The 21,031-nt window shown below is 38.9% G+C and overlaps 1 protein-coding gene across 3 annotated transcripts in view; it reads left to right on the top strand.

The window, feature by feature from the left end:
* Positions 1-21,031, top strand: part of Gigyf2 (GRB10 interacting GYF protein 2) — a 148,667-nt gene that overhangs the window by 96,827 nt on the left and 30,809 nt on the right. For all 3 annotated transcript variants that reach the window (XM_042679050.1, XM_042679049.1, XM_042679048.1), the window contains exons 9-18: positions 2,329-2,508; positions 5,977-6,194; positions 6,542-6,704; positions 6,792-6,974; positions 10,130-10,326; positions 11,311-11,470; positions 14,791-14,957; positions 17,474-17,565; positions 18,176-18,283; positions 19,798-19,898. In XM_042679050.1, coding sequence (XP_042534984.1) covers positions 2,329-2,508; positions 5,977-6,194; positions 6,542-6,704; positions 6,792-6,974; positions 10,130-10,326; positions 11,311-11,470; positions 14,791-14,957; positions 17,474-17,565; positions 18,176-18,283; positions 19,798-19,898 — 1,569 coding nt within the window. The remainder of the gene's footprint in view (positions 1-2,328; positions 2,509-5,976; positions 6,195-6,541; positions 6,705-6,791; positions 6,975-10,129; positions 10,327-11,310; positions 11,471-14,790; positions 14,958-17,473; positions 17,566-18,175; positions 18,284-19,797; positions 19,899-21,031) is intronic.

Genomic DNA, 21,031 nt, shown 5'->3' with positions numbered 1-21,031 from the left:
GACTTCAGCTCAAGGCTAGCGCTCTACCAGTTGAGCCACAGCGCCACTTTCAGCTTTTTTTCTTTTTGCTTATGTGGTGCTGGGGAATCGAACCCAGGGCCTCATGCATGCAAGGCAAGCGCTTTACCACTGAGCCACCTTCCCAGCCCCTTGGTGAGATTCTTATCTCCAATTAAGCACCAGAAAAGCCACCAGGAGCTGTGGCTTAAGTGGCAGAGCATTTGCCTTGAGCACAGAAAGCTTAAATACGGGTCCTTGAGTTTAAGCCCCAGGACTGGATGGGGTGGGATAGATAGAAACACGTCTTAGGTGGTTTTTTTTGGTCGGTCGTGGGGCTTGAACTCTGGGCTTGGGTGCTGTCTTTGTGCTCTTCAGCTCAAGGCGAGCGCTCTACCACTTGAGCCACAGCACCACTTCCGGTTTTCTAGCGGTTTATTGGAGATAAGAGTCTCACGAACTTTCCTGCCTGGGCTGGCTTTGAACTGCGATCCTCAGATCTCAGCCTCCTGAGTAGCTAGGATTACAGGCATCAGCCACTGGCGCCCGGCTAGAAACACGTCTTAGGAAGTTCCAGAACCTTGGTTACCTTTTAAGTTGAAATGCTTAAGTTTTCTTTGCATTTTCCCATTGCTCATGGTTAACCTATCATTTCCCCTTCAAAGACTTGAGACCTTGAATTCTTCTGGGGAATGATAAATTAAGTCACTCTTTGGCTAACTTATCTAGCAGATCTAATTTAGGAATCTTTAGCCCTCAATTTCTGTGGAGACAGCAGTGATTCCACTCGTAAGTTATCCAGGCCCTTTTACAATAGGGATGTCCTTTGGAAATCACAGTCCATGTAGTTGTTTACGGAGGAGTTTGTGGAGTCAGGAGATCAAGAACATAGCAGAGTCAGACATTGCATTGATCTGTGCCTGGCTATATTTGGCTGAATTGCCTCAAACTTAACTTTTTAGTCTTAGAGCTGTAGTAGTAGTTTTATACACTTAGAATTCACTAAATATTTAAAAGTTGTCTCAGTTTGAGAAGTAAATACTTGTGAGAGTTACCTCCTATGGGCCAGTTAACTAGAAATGCTCCAGAGAAGGAACAAATCTCCTGCAGACAGACATATTACCAGAAATGTTACCATAGAGTCAGTACAGCTATCTACCTTGTCCTTGTTTTCTGGAGGGAATTTAGGCTAGATTTGAAAGGAAAAAAAATGATAGGAAAGATAATTAGGAAAGGAATTAACATTTTCAATAAACAAAAAGTGGTCATCTCTAGGGTGAGAATGACCTAATTCAACTCTTAAGACATTAAGTTAGACCTAGCTTAGTATTTAACATTGTCTCAAAGTGGTTTGTTGTATATATGTATTGTACTAGGTGCTGGAGTAAATGGGAACATTATTTTAAATTTGTGATCTTTTTTTTTTTTAATAGAAGAGGTTTAACTGTATATAGTTCCTGTTCAGGCACAGTCACCAATACAGGCTGGTTATATAAATTATAGTACATCAAGTAATAGAGACTATCATTCAAACATGTTTTTGTTGGCCAGGTATGGTTCAGGTATGAGCCAGATATTGAATCCCAGCACTCCAGATGAGGCAAGGGGATTCTAAGTTTGAAGACCTGTCTCAAAAGCAAACAGACAAAAAGTAAGAGCTGGCTAGGGTGAATTGGCAAGATATACTGTTAAGTGAAACTAGCAAGGATTCAAAACAGTATGTGTAATAGTACCACATGCTGAAAGTGGCATTTGTGTGGATGACATCCATAGTGAGCCATGGACACTTTGGGTGGGGCTTTTTAATAGATTAATGATGGTAATTAATTCGAGGGAATTAAGACTCTCCAGAGAAAAGAGAAGAAAGTGTGTGTGTGTGTGTGTGTGTGTGTGTGTGTGTGTGTGTGTGTGTGTGTGTGTGAGTGAAATTTCCTTGTCTATGATAATTCAGCTTTAAGATAACCAAACTTTTTTGGGGGGATGAGGAGTTAGTCCTGGGGCTTGAACTCAGGGCTTGGGCACTATCACTGAGCTTCTTTTGCTTTTTGCTCAAGGCTAGCACTCTACCACTTGAGCCACAGTGCCACTTCCAGCCTTTTCTGTTTATATGGTACTGAGGAATTGAACCCAAGGCTTCAGTGCATGCTTAGCAAGCACTCTACCACTGTCACATTCCCATCCCAACCACACTTATTTTATTCATACTTCATGAACATTAAAATGGGAAAGCTTGAAGAAAGCTTACTGTGAGCTGGCATATTTGTTCATATTTGTTCAGGGCTTATGTTATTTATGTTTCGGTAACTATGCCATTTTTTTGTTTTGTTATAGTGAGACCAAATTTTGAGGAAAGTGGACCAACATCAGTGGGGAGAAAGCATGAATTTATACGGTCAGAAAGTGAAAATTGGAGAATTTTTAGAGAGGAACAAAATGGAGAAGATGAAGATGGAGGCTGGAGATTAGCTGGATCAAGAAGGGATGGAGAGCGGTGGCGGCCCCACAGCCCTGGTAAGTGTTGTGTTATAAAGCACACAGGAACTGAAAGAAGGGGGAGTTTGGTGAAAATGTTTAGGATTAAAAGGAAAGTGCAGGTGGGTACCTGTGGTTCACGCCTGTAATCCTAGCTACTCAGGAGGCTGAGATCTGAGAATCACGGTTCAAAGCCAGCCCAGGCAGGAGAAGTCTGTGAGACTCATCTCCAGTAAACCACCAGAAAACCAGAAATGGCACTGTGCTTCAAGTGGTAGAGCACTAGTCCTGAGCTGAAGAGCTGAGGGACAGCGCCCGGGCCAAAGTTCAAGCCCCATGACCGACCAAAAAAAAAAGGAAAATGCAAATTGTTTAAAAAAAAAGAAAAGAAAATTTTTTATGCCAGCATACTCAGCCTACTGTGAACTGTGAAAAAAAATTCAAGAAACAACTCCTCAATACATAATACATTCAGTTGTTTGAAATTACTTTATTTTCCTGAGACATATAATACAGTTTAGTAGAAGCACCTGTCTGCAACCCAGAAAAAAAATGATAGTTTTATTCAGTTTTGTCTAACTCTGAATCTTTTAAACCATCTTTAGCATTGTTTAAAACTTATAGTATTCAAGTGTTGAGGAAAAAAAACTAAGTATATAACTGTACATTTGAGAATATAGTCTCTCTAGTATTTTTCCTGAATAAGAAAGGATTTTTTTCTTCTACATTTTTTTTCTTTCTGAAAATGTCATTTATACTTATTTGAAGAATGAACTTTAAACCCAGGTCAGAGACATAATCACAAGTTTGTTCTTTTGACTTTTGAAAAGGGAGACAGAATAATAGTGATTAGTAGTGTTTTAGATTCTTCTGTTAGACTCTTAAGAATGCTTCAAACTGTTCTTCTTGGACATTAGATACGCTGGTAATTGAAGACACTGGTGCTTTGTGTTAAAGTTCATTCTCTACCACAGTACTGATCCCTTGCCTCATGGTAATCAGATGCAACTGTGGCTCATGCTGAGGGGTCAGTGTATGTGCATACATTATGAGTTTTATGTACCTAATCATATTTTCTATAAGCCATATGCCAGATAAGATTACTTTTAATTGAGGAAACTATGGTGTAATTTTCTTTTACTTTTAAAATTAAGTTTTAGCCAAACCAGTAGCCTACGTCTTAGGAAACATTATGATAGGCATTCAGACTATTTTATGGAGTTGTGGGTAGGTAGAAATATACAAAAGTTAGTCTTTGAGTAAAGTTATGATGCATTTACACTAAGTCTTTGTGGTTGCCTCTTGGGCAAATTTTCAGTCATTAGTAGGCATTGTTTACGTCATAGGATCTAGGCAGTTTTCATCAATCTGTGTCCTGGGCAACCAAATGGTATAGTTCTCTTCAAGACATTGCAGCATTTTGTGCTGTGCTTGCCTGTAAGCAGAAGGGATTGTAGACTATGTTCCCAACAAGCCTTCAGTGAAGAATGGACCAGATTTGGGCTGAGCAAGAAGAAGAGAAATTCCAGCTAGTCAAAAACAAACAAGGTGAATGTTTTGGAAGATGAGCAATGTTTCTAAGACCAAATGTGTGATATTGATTCTATTAAAAGCAGTTAAACAAGTACAATTTTAATGTTCTACTGTTGCCCACCGCAGCCCACCTACAATTTAGATATGGATTGTCTTTCTCATCTTTTTAGAACCTTTTTCCTTAATTTGACTTTAATATTTTGCCATCAACTTGACAGTTTTCCAAAACATTTTATCCATATATTTTTAACATACATTTTGGAGAGTCTAAAGAGTCTAAACTAGGCACATTTTTAAAAGCAGAAAGCTATTTACTTTTTAATGAAGCATACTGAAGGTTTAGTTTGATTACATCAGTTATAGGTTAACCCTTAAGTTATAATCTTTTGTTAGAATACGAGTAGAATATGAAATACAATTGTTTTGACTAATTTATGAAAATAATGTCTTAAGCTTAGATGTAATGTCTATAAAGCAATGTTAAGCCTTAATAAGCTGTCTGCCTTGCCTGCTGCTTTTTAGTTTCATGACTAATATTTTATTAGCTCTTGGTAAGATAGCAACAGAATTATGGGATGTAGTTTTATTAAAGTAGGGCTTATGGCTGGAGATAGATCATGGAGGACAGTGAAACATCCACTCTGGAAACTGAATTTAGGAAACTCAAGTAGAGGGAAATAGGAGCTGGGGTGGGGGTGGGGGGTCTAGAAGGATAGATTCCTATCACAGTACATACTTAGGCTGTTTAGAACTGATAGGTGTAGACAGAGAACTTTGGAATTCAACATTTGACTTCGATTGCTTTCAAGTAATAGTTTTAGGTTTATATTTAAATAATCTGCATACAATAAGATTTCTCGAGTCTCATAGATGATAGTAAATAGTGTTTTGTTGTAAATAGAAGTATGAAATGTAATAGTGTTTTGTTGTAAATAGAAGTATGAAATGTGAGATGAGTATCTTTTTGTATCTTATAAGATGCTACTAGTATTTGGCATCATATTGTTTTGCTCCTTTGTTCTTTAGATTGCTGGCTCTAGCAAATTGGGTTTCAATAGTAAGACCATTTCACTTTTTCATTATTTATTTGTATATCTCCCAGTGGAGTAGGCAGTCATAAATAGAAAATTCTCATAGGTTAAAACTTTCTTTTTAAGAATGTTTTATTCTTAGATTTGACAGATTTTAACAAGAATTTCTTTTTAAATAAAATAGTTTAATAGCTATCTTAGGCAGTCTTTTTCTGATGGAAAGTAGCTGCAATAAATAGTATGCTAGCTTAGATTTAGGAATGCCCCTGAGGGTGTTACACAGAAAGGAGAATTAAAAGATGAGAAAAGGGAAAAGGATAGCAGGCATGTTATTGTGGAAAAAGCAGCAGAGGATGTAGAATTGGATTCAACTTTGCTTTGTCATTGTGCCAGTTATATCTGTTGTTAAAATTTGAGTTTCTACTTAATCAATAAAATTAGGATAGTGAGTCATATATCTCTTCCAACATATAAGCTGCTAGAATTCCATACCGTTTGTTGGGAATCAAAATTACAAGAGCAAAGTTGGTACTAGTAAGTAGACAAAGTGTGTTTGATACTATGAATTGATAAAGGAAGCTAGTCTTATGCATATAGAGTAATATTTTCATGGGAACAAAGTTCCTTAATATCTGACAAAAGGAAGGCTTAAATTTTAGTTTCTGAAGATACTAAATGTTTGTCTTGGCTAGGAGTAGAATACATGTATGGCTAATTGCTTTACTTTTTCTGCTTTGAGGATGTGGTATGGCAATACTTTAAATGTTGCTGTCACTTAGTGATGGTATGTATACTATGAACTCTGGGTTTCATTCACCTTCCTTAATTTTTCTCTTTAGGTGGATTGGCCCATTTGGATATCCTATCGATGAAGTTTTCATAATTTTATTTTTCAAATAGTATTATAAAACTTTTCTAACATTTATGTCCTCTCTTACCTCAGATGGCCCTCGCTCTTCAGGCTGGCGGGAGCACATGGAACGCCGTCGGAGGTTTGAGTTTGATTTTCGAGATCGAGATGATGAGCGGGGTTATCGAAGGGTGCGCTCTGGCAGTGGGAGTATGGATGATGACAGGGATAGCTTACCGGAATGGTGCTTAGAGGATGCTGAAGAAGAAATGGGTACATTTGATTCATCTGGAGCATTCCTTTCTCTAAAAGTAAGGAGTTTTGTTTTTTGTTTTTATTTTTACTTTGTTTTGTTTGTGCTGGTTCTAGGTGTTATGCTCTTATCTGCCTTTGTCGCCCAAGGCTGGCGCCCTATCACTGGTGCCTCAACTCCACTTACGGCTTTTTGCTGGTTAACTGGCAATAAGAGTCTTTTGGATTTGTCTGGTTAGGCAGGCTTTGACTCTTGCTCCTCAGATCTCAGCCTCCTGAGTAGCTGGGATTACAAGTATGAGCTGCTGGTGCCTGGCAAGAAGTTTATTTAAATGTCAGGACAGGCACTGACATTGTACCAAAGCCAAATATGTTGTCGACCTTCAGTTTTAATTTATTGTTATAGAAAGTACAGAAAGAGCCTATTCCTGAAGAGCAGGAGATGGATTTCCGGCCTGTGGAGGAAGGGGAGGAGTGCTCTGATTCTGAGGGTAGCCATAATGAAGAGGCCAAAGAACCTGATAAGACAAATAAGAAAGATGGAGAGAAAACAGACAGAGTAGCAGTTGGTAAGACCCATTTTGTCTTTTTACCTTTTTTTTTCCCTCATCAAACCCAAACTTTGCTGAATTGATTTGAGATTACTTGTGTTCCAGAAGCCAGTGAGGAAACACCCCAAACTTCATCTGCTAGACCAGGGTCTCCTTCAGACCATAAGCCTCAGGAAGCACCACAGTGTGAGAGGAAAGATGAACCAAAAACGGAACAGATAGAAAAAGCTGAAGAGGAGAGTCGGACAGAAAACAGTTTACCAGCCAAAGTGCCCAGCAGAGGGGATGGTATGTATCTATGAGAGTAGACAAGCTAAAGTCACAGGTTTTTATTTATGTCTCTTGGGGGTCAGTTTTGGGAATCGATTATTTTACCAGTAACCTCAGTCAAGCACATATGTATCTTTCTTAGAATTCACCATATCAGAGTTAGAATATGCAAGGACATGGTTCTAGATTCTCACGTCCTAAGGTCTTGACAGCCTCTGAAGGCTCAGATTGGATCCTCTGCATTGGTTTGACTCCCCTGACAGTTACTCCTTTGGTACTTCTGTGCCTGTCATCACACTAAAATGCCGTTGTTTCAAAAGAATACATAGATGAATCTAGAAGTCAGTCACCTTTGATACAAAATAAGCTTGTAGTATTATATAGCTCCTCTTCCTCCTTCTGAACTCTTTTTCAGGCCACATGCTGTTTATTTCTTATTGTTTGGGGATGAGTACATTTTTATGGGTTTCATCATAACATTTTCATGCGCGCATATAATGCTTCAGATGTTGTAACACTTAGTATTAAAAGGTTAAGTGATAAATTCACCACAAAAATGTATACCTTGTGATGCCTTGTATGATCTTGCATCTGTGTCCCTTCATACAGTTTCAGTCTTTTTAACAACCAACAGTTTCTAACACTATGACAAAGAATGATTGTTTTCCCCAATGGACAATGTTGAAGACTTGAACCAAGAATTTCTTTAGTTTTTTTATGTTTAGAACACAGTTGAATGGATGAATGAACGAATGAAGCAAGCAAGCATGTATTTGCCTTTCTACATATCAGGCACTGTGTGAACTGTACATCTTGAGATCTCCTTGACTCATAGTAGTTGCTTCTCAGTTACGTTGTGCCTCAGAAGTGCTCAGTTACGTTGTGCCTCAGAAGTGCTTGCAGTGAACGTTCTTGACATGCCTGAAGGTCTTATTCTAGGAAGTTTCAGAATCTCAGAATCTCATCTAGGCATGTATATTTTGAGACAGCTTCATAGATATGCTTACAAGGCTGACATTCTGTAGGGAGTTGAGTCGTGAATGTATCAGTAACCCAGGACAAAAATAATGATAGTTGACTATTAGCATATAGTTGGTATGCTTTGGGAAGCAAATAGTCTTTGAACATACCATGGAATAATTAGTAGAATTATGAGAGAACATTGCTGTACCAGAAAGCAGTAAGAATAAAGTGAGGAAGTAATCAAGGCACTGGCAAGAATCAATTCCTGGGCTTATTTAAATGGGATGTGAGGTATCAAAAAGAAGCTTGTGGGAAGTAGGTTGCAACTTAAATTAGATAGCTGTGTGTTAGGGTATCTTGTGATGAACTATACTCTGTCCTGTTAGACTTCTTAGCAATCATAAGATAGGCAGAGCACTGGTAAAGTGAGGTAGTGGCACATGAGATTTCAAAGTTGAAATTGGCAAGGCCTAGTAATTGACTGTTATTTATTGTGTATCAGGGTGGAGAAGAGTCAAAGATGACTGAGGTATTTGAGAGGATTATGGTGCTGTTCTCAGGATTCATTGAGGTGCCCATTGGGAGAGGAGAAATAAATTCAGTTTTGAATGTTTACTCTGAAGTATTAATAAGAAATTAAGTAGTGATAGCCAGAAGACAGTTGTAAATAAGGGACAAGTAGTACTTAAGGTCTAGGTGGCACATACCTTTAATCCTAACTCTCAGGAAGCTAAGATGGGTGAATTTAAAAAGTTGGAGGCCAGCCTATACTACATTGTAAGATCCTGTTTCAACAAATAAAACAAATAATTACGTACACTTGGTAAAGATTAGGAAAAAAGACTGTGACTAGAATAATAGGTAATTCAGTTTTAGATGTGGGGAGGGGAAGGGAAAACAGAAATCATCAGAGACAAGTAGTACAAGCCAGGAGAGTAGAGTGCATAGAAATTGAGAAAGGAGAAGTCAGTTTAGAACTGGATTAATAAGACCTGATGTACAAAGAGACTGGATCATGAGGATGAGGAGGAGTCACTGAATTTGGCTGCTTTGCGTCACTTTACTGCATATCTTTGAGAGAGTTGGGAAGTATAGGTCACTGGGCAGTTAGGTAGTAGTAAAGTGGATACTGTCCATTAAAGCCCAATACAAAGTAAGGAGAAGAATTTGGAGAGGCTATTTCTAACAGAACAAAGCCTTCAAAGGAGAAGCTGTAATTGTATCCAGTTACTTCTGCCTCCCCACTTCTACCCTCCTTAAGTGCCCTCATACCAAGTGATTAGAACTAGGAATCAAGATAGCTGCTTTTCCAATTTTTATCGTTACTGAGAAAAGCATCCTTCACTGTTCAGATATCTTAAATAAAGCATGTAATTTATTGAATTGTTCTAATTATGATTCTGAATAGGTAATTATGTAGGATTATTGTATACATTTTCAATAAAGGTTTATATGAGATATGACAGACTTGAGAGATAATTAGGAGTCCTTGATTAATTTGGAAATAGTAAAGACAGTTAATTAAGAATCCAGGGGCTGAGAAGGTGGCTCAGTGGTAGAGTGCTTGCCTTGTATGCATGAGGCCCTGGGTTCGATTCCTCAGCACCACATAAGCAGAGAAAAAAAAAACGGAAGTGGTGCTATGGCTCACATGGTAGCGCGCTAGCCTTGAGCTGAAGAGCTGAGGGACAGCTCCCAGGCCCAGATGAGGTTGACTCCGACTCCCTTGCCAAGGGATCTGCCTATAACTGTTGGGCAGATGCTCTATGTTATACATAGATCTTGTAGCAAAACTTACCTTTGTTCTTCTGTGGACATAATGCTGTCATTCTTAGAGAGAAAATATTACACTTCTCAAGGAGTGGCTTCAGTGTTCATGGCAGAGTACACATTTCATTTGGGCTTAGTTTTAGCAGCTGCCCACCTTAATAATGTAAAGTTAGCCTTTTTTTTTTGTCATGGAGCCTGAACTCTTCTGGAACTGGGCTCTGTCCCTCAGCTTTTCGGCTCAAGGTTAGCTCCCTACCACTTGAGCACAGCACCACTTCCGGTTTTTTCTGCTTATATGATCCTGAGGAATCAAACCCAGGGCCTCATTGCATGTGAGGCAAGCATTCTACCACTGAGCCACCTTGCCAGCCCCAAAGTTAGCCTTCTTAGAGTCTACGTCTTTCCAAAGATTGTTATCAGTGTAACTTCTTTCCCTTTAGAAATGGTTCCTGATGTCCAGCAGCCCCTGACACAGCTCCCTTCAGACACAGCTTCTCCTCTTCTCATCCTTCCACCTCCTGTTTCCACTCCTAGTCCTGCCCTGCAGCCAGTTGAGCAACCTGTTGTTGGCGCTCCTGGTATGGGCAGTGTTTCTACAGAGCCAGATGATGAAGAGGGTCTCAAACACTTGGAACAGGTAATCACATTCATTCTTGTCTCTGTCCAAACTGCCATAAAAAATTGGAAAAGCTTTATTAAATATTCAAATAAAGTACTTTTATACACTAGATTTTAAGTTCTCTAAAGGTTGGGTTATTTAGTATTTTTGTGAGTAATTGTCTTTCAAATAATTTCATGCTTATAAGTTTCTGCTATGTAGTAGCCATTTTGTCAGGTTATTTTTTGCTCTTCTGAGGTTGCCCTTAGCTGTTTTCTTTTTTCTTTTGGACATTAAGGAATGCCAAAAATGGTGAAGACAGCAGCTGTGGATGATAACTTTTCTGAGGGTTTTTTTGTTGTTGTTGTTGTATTTGTTGTGTTTTTGCCTAAAGTACAGCAGGGAGAATAGTTATAAGGTTACTAATGTCTCTAGATTTCTCTAATATATAGCATTGTTACAGGTAAAATAGTGATAGCTTGCCCTTTTTTTGGTGTGGTAGCTTGATTTTATACAAAAGAAATTCTCTTGCCTATGGGACAAGATGGTTAGAATCAGGATATGCTGAAGAATAGCAAGGGGTATTATGTTACTAAAACTTATTAAAGACTTTATTTGTAATTGTGTTTGTTGAGGCTCTTGTTCTATTAACCATTCTGCCTAAACATACAGGGTTTGTTTAGACTATTTAGAGTTGACCAGCAGCTTAATGATTTAGAAGCTTGTTAATGTATTATTAGAAGTCTGGGTTTATATCCATAAATAGTTTGCATTTCAATCTGAGTTTGCCTAATTGTTTTGAGACCTTGCTGAAAACTCGAACACCTTTGACTCTAGTTTTGTCTTTGTGTATAATAGGTTCTCTCACTGTCTATTTTGTGTTATCTTTTGAGATAGTTAAATTGTTACCTGCTGTGTGCCTTAGATAGTGCCTTTCACAAAGAAAGTAGTCTTAAGAAGTGGCCATTATTATTACATGTCTGAATATTAATTTAGGATACCATTTCATTTTTTTGTTCCTAGCAAGCTGAGAAGATGGTGGCTTATCTCCAAGACAGTGCACTAGACGATGAGAGACTAGCATCAAAACTGCAAGAACATAGAGCTAAAGGAGTGTCAATTCCATTGATGCATGAAGCAATGCAGAAATGGTATTATAAAGATCCTCAGGGAGAAATTCAAGGTAAGTTGTTATTTCTCCTTTACTCTGCAATGTCTGCCATTGCCTCCAAAATGTCTTAGGAAGGAGATTTGTTTAATGTTAAAATGCACTATAGTGGAAAAATAAGCCAACAAGCTTTCCTATAAAATATGAAGAAAAAAATACTTGAATAATTTGATAACTAATTTAATAGTGTATACTCTTTCTTAGCTCCAACATCTAGTTGGAGGTGGTAAGTTACTCATCTTTGTGCATTAGTCTTCCAGACCATTAAAAAGTGATGGCAATCTAGGAATGCTAATGCCAGTTTATAATCTCAGCACTCAGGAGGCTGAGGCAAGACGATCAAGAGTTCCAGGCTAGCCTGAGCCGTAGGAGACCCTTTCTTAAAACAAAATAAAAAGGTTACAATATGTAACAATTTGAAATTGGCTGTATTTAGCATAATGCCTTGGAGATCCAGGTGGTTATATATATTAGTAGTTTGTTACTTATTACCAGTAGTAATATTAGATGGTATCAATGTGTCATAGTTTGCCCATGTGAGTTTAGTTGTTGCCTATTATGAATAAAGCTTATCTTTGTTCTGATATTAGAGGAAAACCATGCAGTTTTTCACCTTAAATATAATATTTGCTGTGAGGCTTTCACTATTTTAGCGTAGATCTATTCCTGCTTATTTTTTTTTTAGTGAAAGTTGAATTTTGTCAACATTTCTTCTGCATCAATTGAAATGATTGTGTAGTTCTTCCTTTATTCTATAATATAGTTATCACCCACCCTCCCTCTGTCTTTCCCTTGCTTGTCTTTACTTCCTTCTTCTCTGTTCCCCTCTCTCTCCTTCTACCTCCACCCTCCTTCTCTTTGGTTTGTTGTGATATAGTCTGGTTATACTCTTCCCTCACTTTCCTGAGGCTAGAATTATAAGCATGCATCACCATGTCTGGTGTACATTGATAAATCTTCATATATTGAACCATCCTTGCATTCTAGAAGTCTCATTTAGTCAAGGTGTATAATCTTTTTCATATGCTCCTGGTTTCTGCTTGTTATTTTATTTAGAATTCTTTTTTTTTGCGGGGGGTGGGGGGGGTCCGGTCATGGGGCCTGAACTCTGGGCCTGAGCGCTGTCCCTCCACTCTTCAGCTCAAGGCTAGCACTCTACCACTTGAGCCACAGCGCCCACTTCCGGCTTTTTTCTTCTTGCTTATGTGGTGCTGAGGAATCGAACCCAAGGCCTCATGCATGCAAGGCAAGTGCTCTACCGCTGAGCCACCTTCCCAGCCCTTTATTTAGAATTCTTATGTCACTGTTTGCAAGGGATTTTGGACTTGGGTTTTGTTTAGCAGCATTGGGGATTAAATTTACAGTGATCTCTCACTTATCTCAGGAGTTACATTCCAGAGACCCCTAAAATCGGTGAAAATCTTCAAAGTAGCAGCATTATATTTATTTTATTATTTATATTTTTTAAGGCTTTATAAGCCCCACTTTCCTATAAACCTTTCCCACTCTCTTATTAACCTTTTCCATACTTAAACACTTTCAACACTCTTTTTTTCTTTTTTCTTTTTCTTTTTGTCCGTTGTGGAGCTTGAACTCTAGGCCTGGGCACTGTCCCTGAGCTCTTCAGTTCAAGACAAGCGCTCTACCACTTGAGCCACAGTGCCCACTTCTGGCTTTGCCTGTGTATGTGGTGCTAAGGAGTTGAATCCAGGGCCTCATGCATGCGAGGCAAGCACTGTACCGCTGAGCCACTTCCCAGCCCCTTTCAACACTTTTTTTGTTTTGTTTTGTTTTGTTTTAAATTTATTCTGTCCTATATGTGTGGAAGACCTTGTCCTCACAAGAGGACAACTCCTGTTGAGGAAGCAACCAGACCTTTTTTCTTTTCTTTTCTTTTATTTTTTTTTAATGAGTCCCATGTGGAGCTCTAACACAGCTGAGCAAAACACATCCTGCTCAATTATTTTCTTTTTTCTTTTTTTATTGTGAAAATACCATAGAGAGGGGTTACAATTACATGAGTAAGGTAACGAGTACATTCCTTATCAAGCATTGTGCCCTCCTTTGTTTCCCCCCTTTCAACACTCTTAACCCTATGTAATTTTAACAACAGTCTTCTGGCTGCTGGACAAGCGTGTACAATTTGAGCCATGTCTCCAGTCTTTTTGTTTTTCAGAGAGGGTCTCATGCTAACTTTGCCCAGCTGGCCTTGGACTTCTTTGTCAAAAATCACATTATTATGGGTGCATCTTTTGGCTTTCTTGCACATTAAACCATTTGAGCCATACCTCTAGTCCTTTTTATTTTCTATTTTATTGATTTCTGCTTCTTATTTTCTCCGTGTGCTTAGGATTTGTCATTTTAAATCAAACTTAGATTATTTGTTTAAATCAAAGAATAATTATATATAAATGTGTGTGTATATATATGTATGTGTGTAAAATGAGTTATAGTCTAGTACTTTACCACTGAGTCACATTCCCAGAACTGATTCTTCTTTTCTCATGTGAGGATTTGGTACTGTAACCTTTTCTTTCAGTATCTTTGTCTCCAGAAGTTGATGTATATTTTCATTCATTTGTATATATTTGAAATTTTTCTTCCTTTTTAATCATTATGTGAAATATTTTTAGTTTTCAAGTGTATGGAGATTTTCATCTTTTGTTGATAGGTGGTTTGATTCTGTTTTCTGTTGTGATTTAAAAAAATATAGTCTGTATGATTTCAATTTTGTGTATATGTGTCTATGTGTCCAAGGCTGGTGGTCTACCACTTGATCCACCGCTCTACTCTTGCTTTCTGGTAATTATTGGATATAAGAATCTTAAGAGACTGTCTTCAAACTATAATCCTCAGATCTCAGTCTCCTGAGTAGCTAGGATTATAGGCATACTTGCATAACAGCACTGCAAATGAATAAAGAAACAATAAATAAGACTTATTTCAATATTATTTCTCCTGTGTTTGTAATTGTTTCCGTTGTAATTTGCCTTCAGAGATAAATTAAGACACTGTAAAATTTCTCTATGTATTTGCTGGTACTACGGCTTGAATTCAGTGCAATAGGCTCTCCCTTAGCTTTTTCACTCAAGCCTAATGCTCTGTCACTTGAGCCACAATTGCTATCTCCAGACTTTTGCTTGTTAATTGGAGATAAGAGTCTCAGATTTTTGCCTATGCTAGTTTCAAACCTTGATCCTCATATCCCATCCTCCTGAGTAGCTTGGATGGCAGCACCTGGCAAGACACTGTAAAATCTTATGCAAAGATCAGACCCAAAAGCTTTTTTTTTTTTCTTTGTGATTTTATTGCCCTGTTGTTTCATTCTCTTACAGGTCCCTTCAATAATCAGGAGATGGCAGAATGGTTTCAGGCAGGCTATTTTACAATGTCTTTGCTTGTGAAGAGAGCATGTGATGAAAGCTTCCAGCCTCTTGGTGACATAATGAAAATGTGGGGAAGGGTTCCTTTCTCCCCAGGTCCAGCTCCCCCTCCTCATATGGTAAGTACCTTCCAACTAGCATTTCTTTTAAATACAGCAGCACTTGTTACTCTTTGAAACACAACCTTGTAATTTTATCTACAGAGAAAGCAGTCATAGTTTATTTGAAATTAATTCAAGTTAGTTCATTCTCTTTCAGTGAGAGACTGAAACTGAGCTGTAATGACATTTTGATTTTGTGTGTGTGTGTGTGTGTGTGCGTGCGTGCGTGCGTGCGTGCGTGCACGCTTTTCCTGGGGCTTGAACTCAGTACTGGACTCAAGGCTAGCACACTACCACTTGAACTACAGCTCCTGGCTTTTTAACTGGCTAATTGTAGATAAAATTCTCAGGGACTGTCCTGCCTGGACTGGCTTTGAACCATGATCCTATATCTTAACCTACTGCGTAGCTAGTATTACAGGCATGAGCCACTGGTGCCTGTCATTGTAATGATTTTTTTCAAAACTTGGCTGTAGTCAGGAATGCAAGAAGGCACATGTGTACAAATGTGCACATGTGTGCAATGTGAACACACACACACAACAAAAACACACCCCTTTGGTACCTTTCCTTATCCTAACCTACCTACTAACTCCTACTTGGTATTATGGTTCTACCTTTTCAAAGCTCATACCATGTCATAGTGTTCATTTTATTCATTTATCAAAGCTCTTATTATAGCATTTATTTGTTTGTTTACTATTCTTCAACACCTCTGTTACCACTGGTTAGAATATGCATTTCATCCTCTCCCCTCCATTTGTCTCTTTATGGCTTATAAAGTTCTTAAGTTTGAAGCTCACCCTAAAACAGATGCCATGAGTACTTGAGGCTGTTTCAAGAACTTGAATCTTTGGCTGGACAATTTTTCTCTTGAAGCTGCTACTAGCCTCTCCTAATTAGTATTCTTTTTGGAGATCTCATGTTTCCATCTCTAAATTAGAGCAAGTAGTGACTGGCCATGGTTAAAAGTGACCTTAGTCAGAAACATTGTGTGAACTCTGATTCACACATTGTACTTGATGGCCTATTATTGATTATATATTGAGGTCCTTTGTGGTAAGTTCTTTTTTCTAAGTTTATTATTAAAAGGTGATGTATAGAGGTGTTACAGTTATATGTCAGGTACAGAATATATTTCTTCTACTCAGGAGGCTGAGATCTGAGGATCATGGTTCAAAGCCAGCCTGGGCAACAAAATCCATGAGACACTATCTCCAATAAACCACCAGAAAACTGGAAATGGCGCTATGGCTCAAGTGGTAGAGTACTCGCCTTGAGCTGAAGAGCTCAGGGACAGAGCCCAGGCCCAGATTTCAAGCCCCATGACCAACCAAAAAAAAGGAATACATTTCTTTTTGGACAGTATCACCCTTCCTTGCTCTCTCTGAGTGTGGTAATGAGATGAAGATGCGTAAGACATAGCCTCTGTAATCTAGAGAGTTTATAGGCAAGCACAGCAGCCCTCATTCTTTGCCATGACTCGGATTCATAGATGAAGAGAATTTTCCTACTTCTTTTATTCTAAAGAAAAACTATGCTATATGGGCTGGGAAGATGGCTCAGTGGTAGAACGCTTGCCTTGCATGCATGAGGCCCTGGGTTCGATTCCTCAGCACCACATAAGCAAAAAGAAAAAAGCCGGAAATGGCGCTGTGGCTCAAGTGGTAGAGCGCTAGCCTTGAGCTGAAGAGCTGAGGGCAGTGCCCAGGCCCAGAGTTCAGGTCCACGACCGGACCCAAAAAAGAAAAAAAAGAAAAACTATGCTATATATTGTTGTTTATGGACTTAACTTACACACCAAGTTTGAGCCTTATTTCTCTTCTCTGAAATTGAGATATAGGATTTTTTGTTTTTTTCTTTTTTGGGGGGGGGGTTTGTTGTGGTTGGTTTTTTTTTTTGGGGGGGGGGGGTCCAGTCGTGGGGCCTGAACTCTGGGCCTGGATGCTGTCCCTCAGCTCTTCAGCTCAAGGCTAGCACTCTACCACTTGAGCCACAACGCCACTTCCAGCTTTTTTCTTTTTGCTTATGTAGTGCTGAGGAATCGAACCCAGGGCCTCATGCATGCAAGGCAAGCGCTCTACCACTGAGCCACCTTCCCAGCCCTGGTTGTTTTGTTTTTGTTTTGTCAGTCGTGGGGCTTGAATTCAGGACCTGGATACTATCCCTGAGCTCTTTTGACTGTGGCTCTACCACTTTGAGCCACAATTCCACTTCCAGTTTTCTGGTTAATTTTCTGATGGTTAATTAGAGGTAAGAGTCTTAGACTTTGCTGCTCAAGCTGGCTTTGAACTGCAGTCCTTAATCTGAGCCTGTGGAGTAGATAGGATTACAAGTGTGAGCCACTAGCACCTAGCTTGTTTAGGTTTCTAAAGTTTTTAGAATTTTTTAGAATTTTTAGTTTGGGATAAAGGATTGAGTAGAAAAGAGTTGAAGGTGTTAGATTTATTTACTTTCAGATAAAGAGATCAGTAACTTTTATGCCCTTTGCCATTTACTTAATGGTGTTTCTTTCTCTACCTCTTTATTAATAGGGGGAATTGGACCAGGAACGTCTGGCCAGGCAACAGGAACTCAGCACCTTATACCACATGCAACACCTTCAGTATCAGCAGTTCTTAATACAGTAAGAGCAGTAGTAATGTAATAGTATATATCTGCAGCACCAAACGAGCCTGAGATAGACCAAGTCTTACCTTTACCGCAAGATTGAAGGCTTCCGTGATATTTCAGTAGCCTACTAGTGATATATTTACCACTATCCAAATGGTTGAGAGGCTCAACTTTAAATGGTATAGAGAAGACACATAAGTGAGAGGATGGGAAGAAGTTAAACTTCATCCTGTTAGGAATGGTGTGAATTGATGGCAAAATCACTCAGGTTCTTTATCCCTTTAGTCCCTGCCCCTTTACTTCATTATCTATATCTATATGTTATGTATATACACACATATATATTATATTTGATGTGTGTGTGTGTGTGTGTGTGTGTGTGTGTGTAAGGGGTCTCTGTGTCCTCTACCCCAAAACTTCTATATGAGTTGAGTTCTATTTGGAGTAAATCAGAATTTTCAGTGTGACTACTATTAGGAAAAATTATAAGATACATTTGATTGCTATTTCTAATGGTGCTAATTTGGGGGTGATTTACTGAAATTTGTTTTTTGTTGTGTCAGTCTGATAAAATAAATGTAGCTATATGTCACCCCTCTATTTTTTTTCTTAACTTTTTGAAGACAACAGTATGCACAGGTTTTGAATCAACAGCAGAAAGCAGCTTTGCCATCCCAGCATCAGCAACAGCTAGCTCTTCTTCTCCAGCAATTCCAGGCCCTGAAGATGAGGTTGGTAGTCATTCTATAATGTTGCTACATTGTATGTGTGTACAAGTATGTCTGCCTAAAAGAGACACAAGAAATTTTGGTACAATGTGTGGATTTTAGCATCAAAATAGTCACATGGAACATACAATATGATCTTAAAAAAATAGTTTAGCTAGAGGTAGACATTTGTTATTTTTACTCACAGAGGATACTTTTTATCTGCCAGTTCTAATAAGGCATGAACTCAGGGCCTGGACACTGTCACTGAGGTTTTTGGTTTTTTCCGTGTGGGGCTCAAGGCTGGTGCTCTACCACTTGAGTCACACCTCTGCTTCTGGCTTTTTGGTGATTAATTGGGTATAAGAATCTCACAGTCCTGGGCTGGGAAGGTGGCTCAGTGGTAGAGCGCTTGCCTTGCATGCATGAGGCCCTGGGTACGATTCCTCAGCACCACATAAGAAAAAAGCCGGAAGTGGCACTGTGGCTCAAGTGGTAGAGCGCTAGCCTTGAGCTGAAGAGCTGAGGGACAGCGCCCAGGCCCAGAGTTCAGGCCCCACAACCAGACCAAAAATAAAAAAATTAAAAATAAAAAAAAGTCTCAGTCCTTACTGCCTAGGCTGGCTTGGAACTGTAATCCTCGGATCTCATCCTCCTGAATAATTAGGATTATAGACGTGAGTTACCTGCTCCAGGCCTAGAGAATATATTTTGAATACTAACCAAAGAATAGTAAAAACACTTGAGAAGCATTAGAGACTCATGGGTTCTATAGCAGGAGAATTATACCCTAAGAGTTTAATTTCTTATTTACCTGTTAATCTCAAAAAAAGATTAATCATGCTACGGAGGGTAGGGTGTGATTTTTTGGGAATCTTCAAAGCATTAAGGTAGATATTCAGAAAAGGTAGATTCAGTGATAGTGTTGTTTCTGCTGTTTCAGACTATCGTTCAGGATATTTGCCTTAGCTCCTGAAATGTGTGTTACTGCTCCCAAATATTGTTCCATTTAATCAAAGTGATTTTCATTTCTCCTTTGAGCTCTACCCCATGTAGCAAGTAGATAGGTAAGACCTCTGTTTTAAAGTTATACAAACTGGGACTCTTAAAGACAAGGACTTGACTAACCTAACACAAGCAAAACTCCAGAGGAAAATAAGAAAATGCAAAATTTTGGCTTTTCCATCACAGCATGTTTTGCCATGACTGTTACTGAGATAATCTGGATTTCGTTGAGAAGCATGTGTGGCCATTATTTAGAAATAAATACTTGTGTGTTAGAGGCATGGCTGAGGTGATAGAGCACCAGCCAGTGAGTGGAAGCAAGCATCAGGTGGCTAGTTTGAGTCCTGGTCAATGATCACTGCTTCTAATTTTGCTCCTTTCCTAATTGCTTTGGTAGTGTTAGGTTTTATTTAAAATAATGAAAGTTTTCTGACCAAATAATCTGGAAGAGTGACCTACAAGTAATATAGAGATTGTTTGTCCTGTTTTTGCAAGTAACAAGAACACATTCTTGTTCTTTTCCCCTTTTGCAGAATATCTGATCAGAACCTCATTCCCTCAGTAACGAGGTCTGTCTCGGTGCCAGATACTAGCTCTATATGGGAGCTTCAGCCAGCTGCTTCACAACCCACAGGTAAAAACTTGGATATGCTTTTGGGATACGCTTTTGGTACATGCCCAAGGATTTAGACTGTAATAATAGTTTATGATTCAAGTGAAAATTATCAGATTTTGATCCATTTTTATTGAATATTAACAAAAAGTTTCATTTTAATAGACCAAGAAAAAGATTGCATCCATATGTTGAAAATGTACTTTAAATTTGTTAGAAATTGTTTACTATATATTTATTGAATATTTTGAATCAGCTTCTCTCTTTTTTTTTGGGTCCGGTCGTGGGTCCTGAACTCGGGGCCTGGGCGCTGTCCCTCAGCTCTTCAGCTCAAGGCTAGCACACTACCACTTGAGCCACATTGCCACTTCCGGCTTTTTTCTTTTTGCTTATGTGGTGCTGAGGAATCGAACCCAGGGCCTCGAGCATGCAAGGCAAGCGCTCTACCACTGAGCCACCTTCCCAGCCCAGCTTCTCTCTTTTTTTAATGTTACCTCAAAGCAACGTGGAGAAGTCATTTTCTTATGTCGTATTAGGATTAAATGAAGGTCCGAGTGAATGCTAGATAAGTGCTTTGCCACTGAATCATACCTCTAGCCATAGAAAAGTCTGTTTATCTCTTCAGTCATGGTGTGAGGTGAGAGGAAGCAGAAGTAACAGTTATCTCTCCTTTTGTGCTGGTACTGGGGACTAACTTGGGCCAACACATCCTGCTTGGTTTTTTCCACTCAAAGCTAATGCTCTACCATTTGAGCCACACCTCTACTTCCATGGTCTCTCCTTTTGAATTAAAGATTGAGACATAATGCTAATTAACACTACAGATTGTCAATAATTTGAGGAGGAGAAAAGCCTGTTTTGAAGTGAATACCTTTCTTTGTTTTCTAATCTTTGGAAATTTTGAAAACTTAGAAGTTATTAAGAAGAGATAATTGAGTTTGAAGATTCTCAAGTACCTTAAATGCAGAATTTTCTGAGGTGTTGTGCCAACAAGCTGTAGTTTTCTGTTTAGTTTAGTTTTGTTTTTTTGTTGGTTGCGGGGCTTGAACTCTGGGCCTGGGTGCTGTCCCTGAGCTCTGTCAATTCAAAGAAGCACTCTACCACTTGAGCCACAGCACCACTAAGCTATAGTTTTCTTAACATTGATTCTGAAG

This window comes from Dipodomys spectabilis, unplaced genomic scaffold (genome assembly GCF_019054845.1).
Source record: "Dipodomys spectabilis isolate Male_0828 unplaced genomic scaffold, ASM1905484v1 ptg000051l, whole genome shotgun sequence".
NCBI lineage: Eukaryota > Metazoa > Chordata > Mammalia > Rodentia > Heteromyidae > Dipodomys > Dipodomys spectabilis.
Note: the sequence above shows the minus strand (reverse complement) of the source record. Positions and strands in the feature narration are given on the sequence as shown.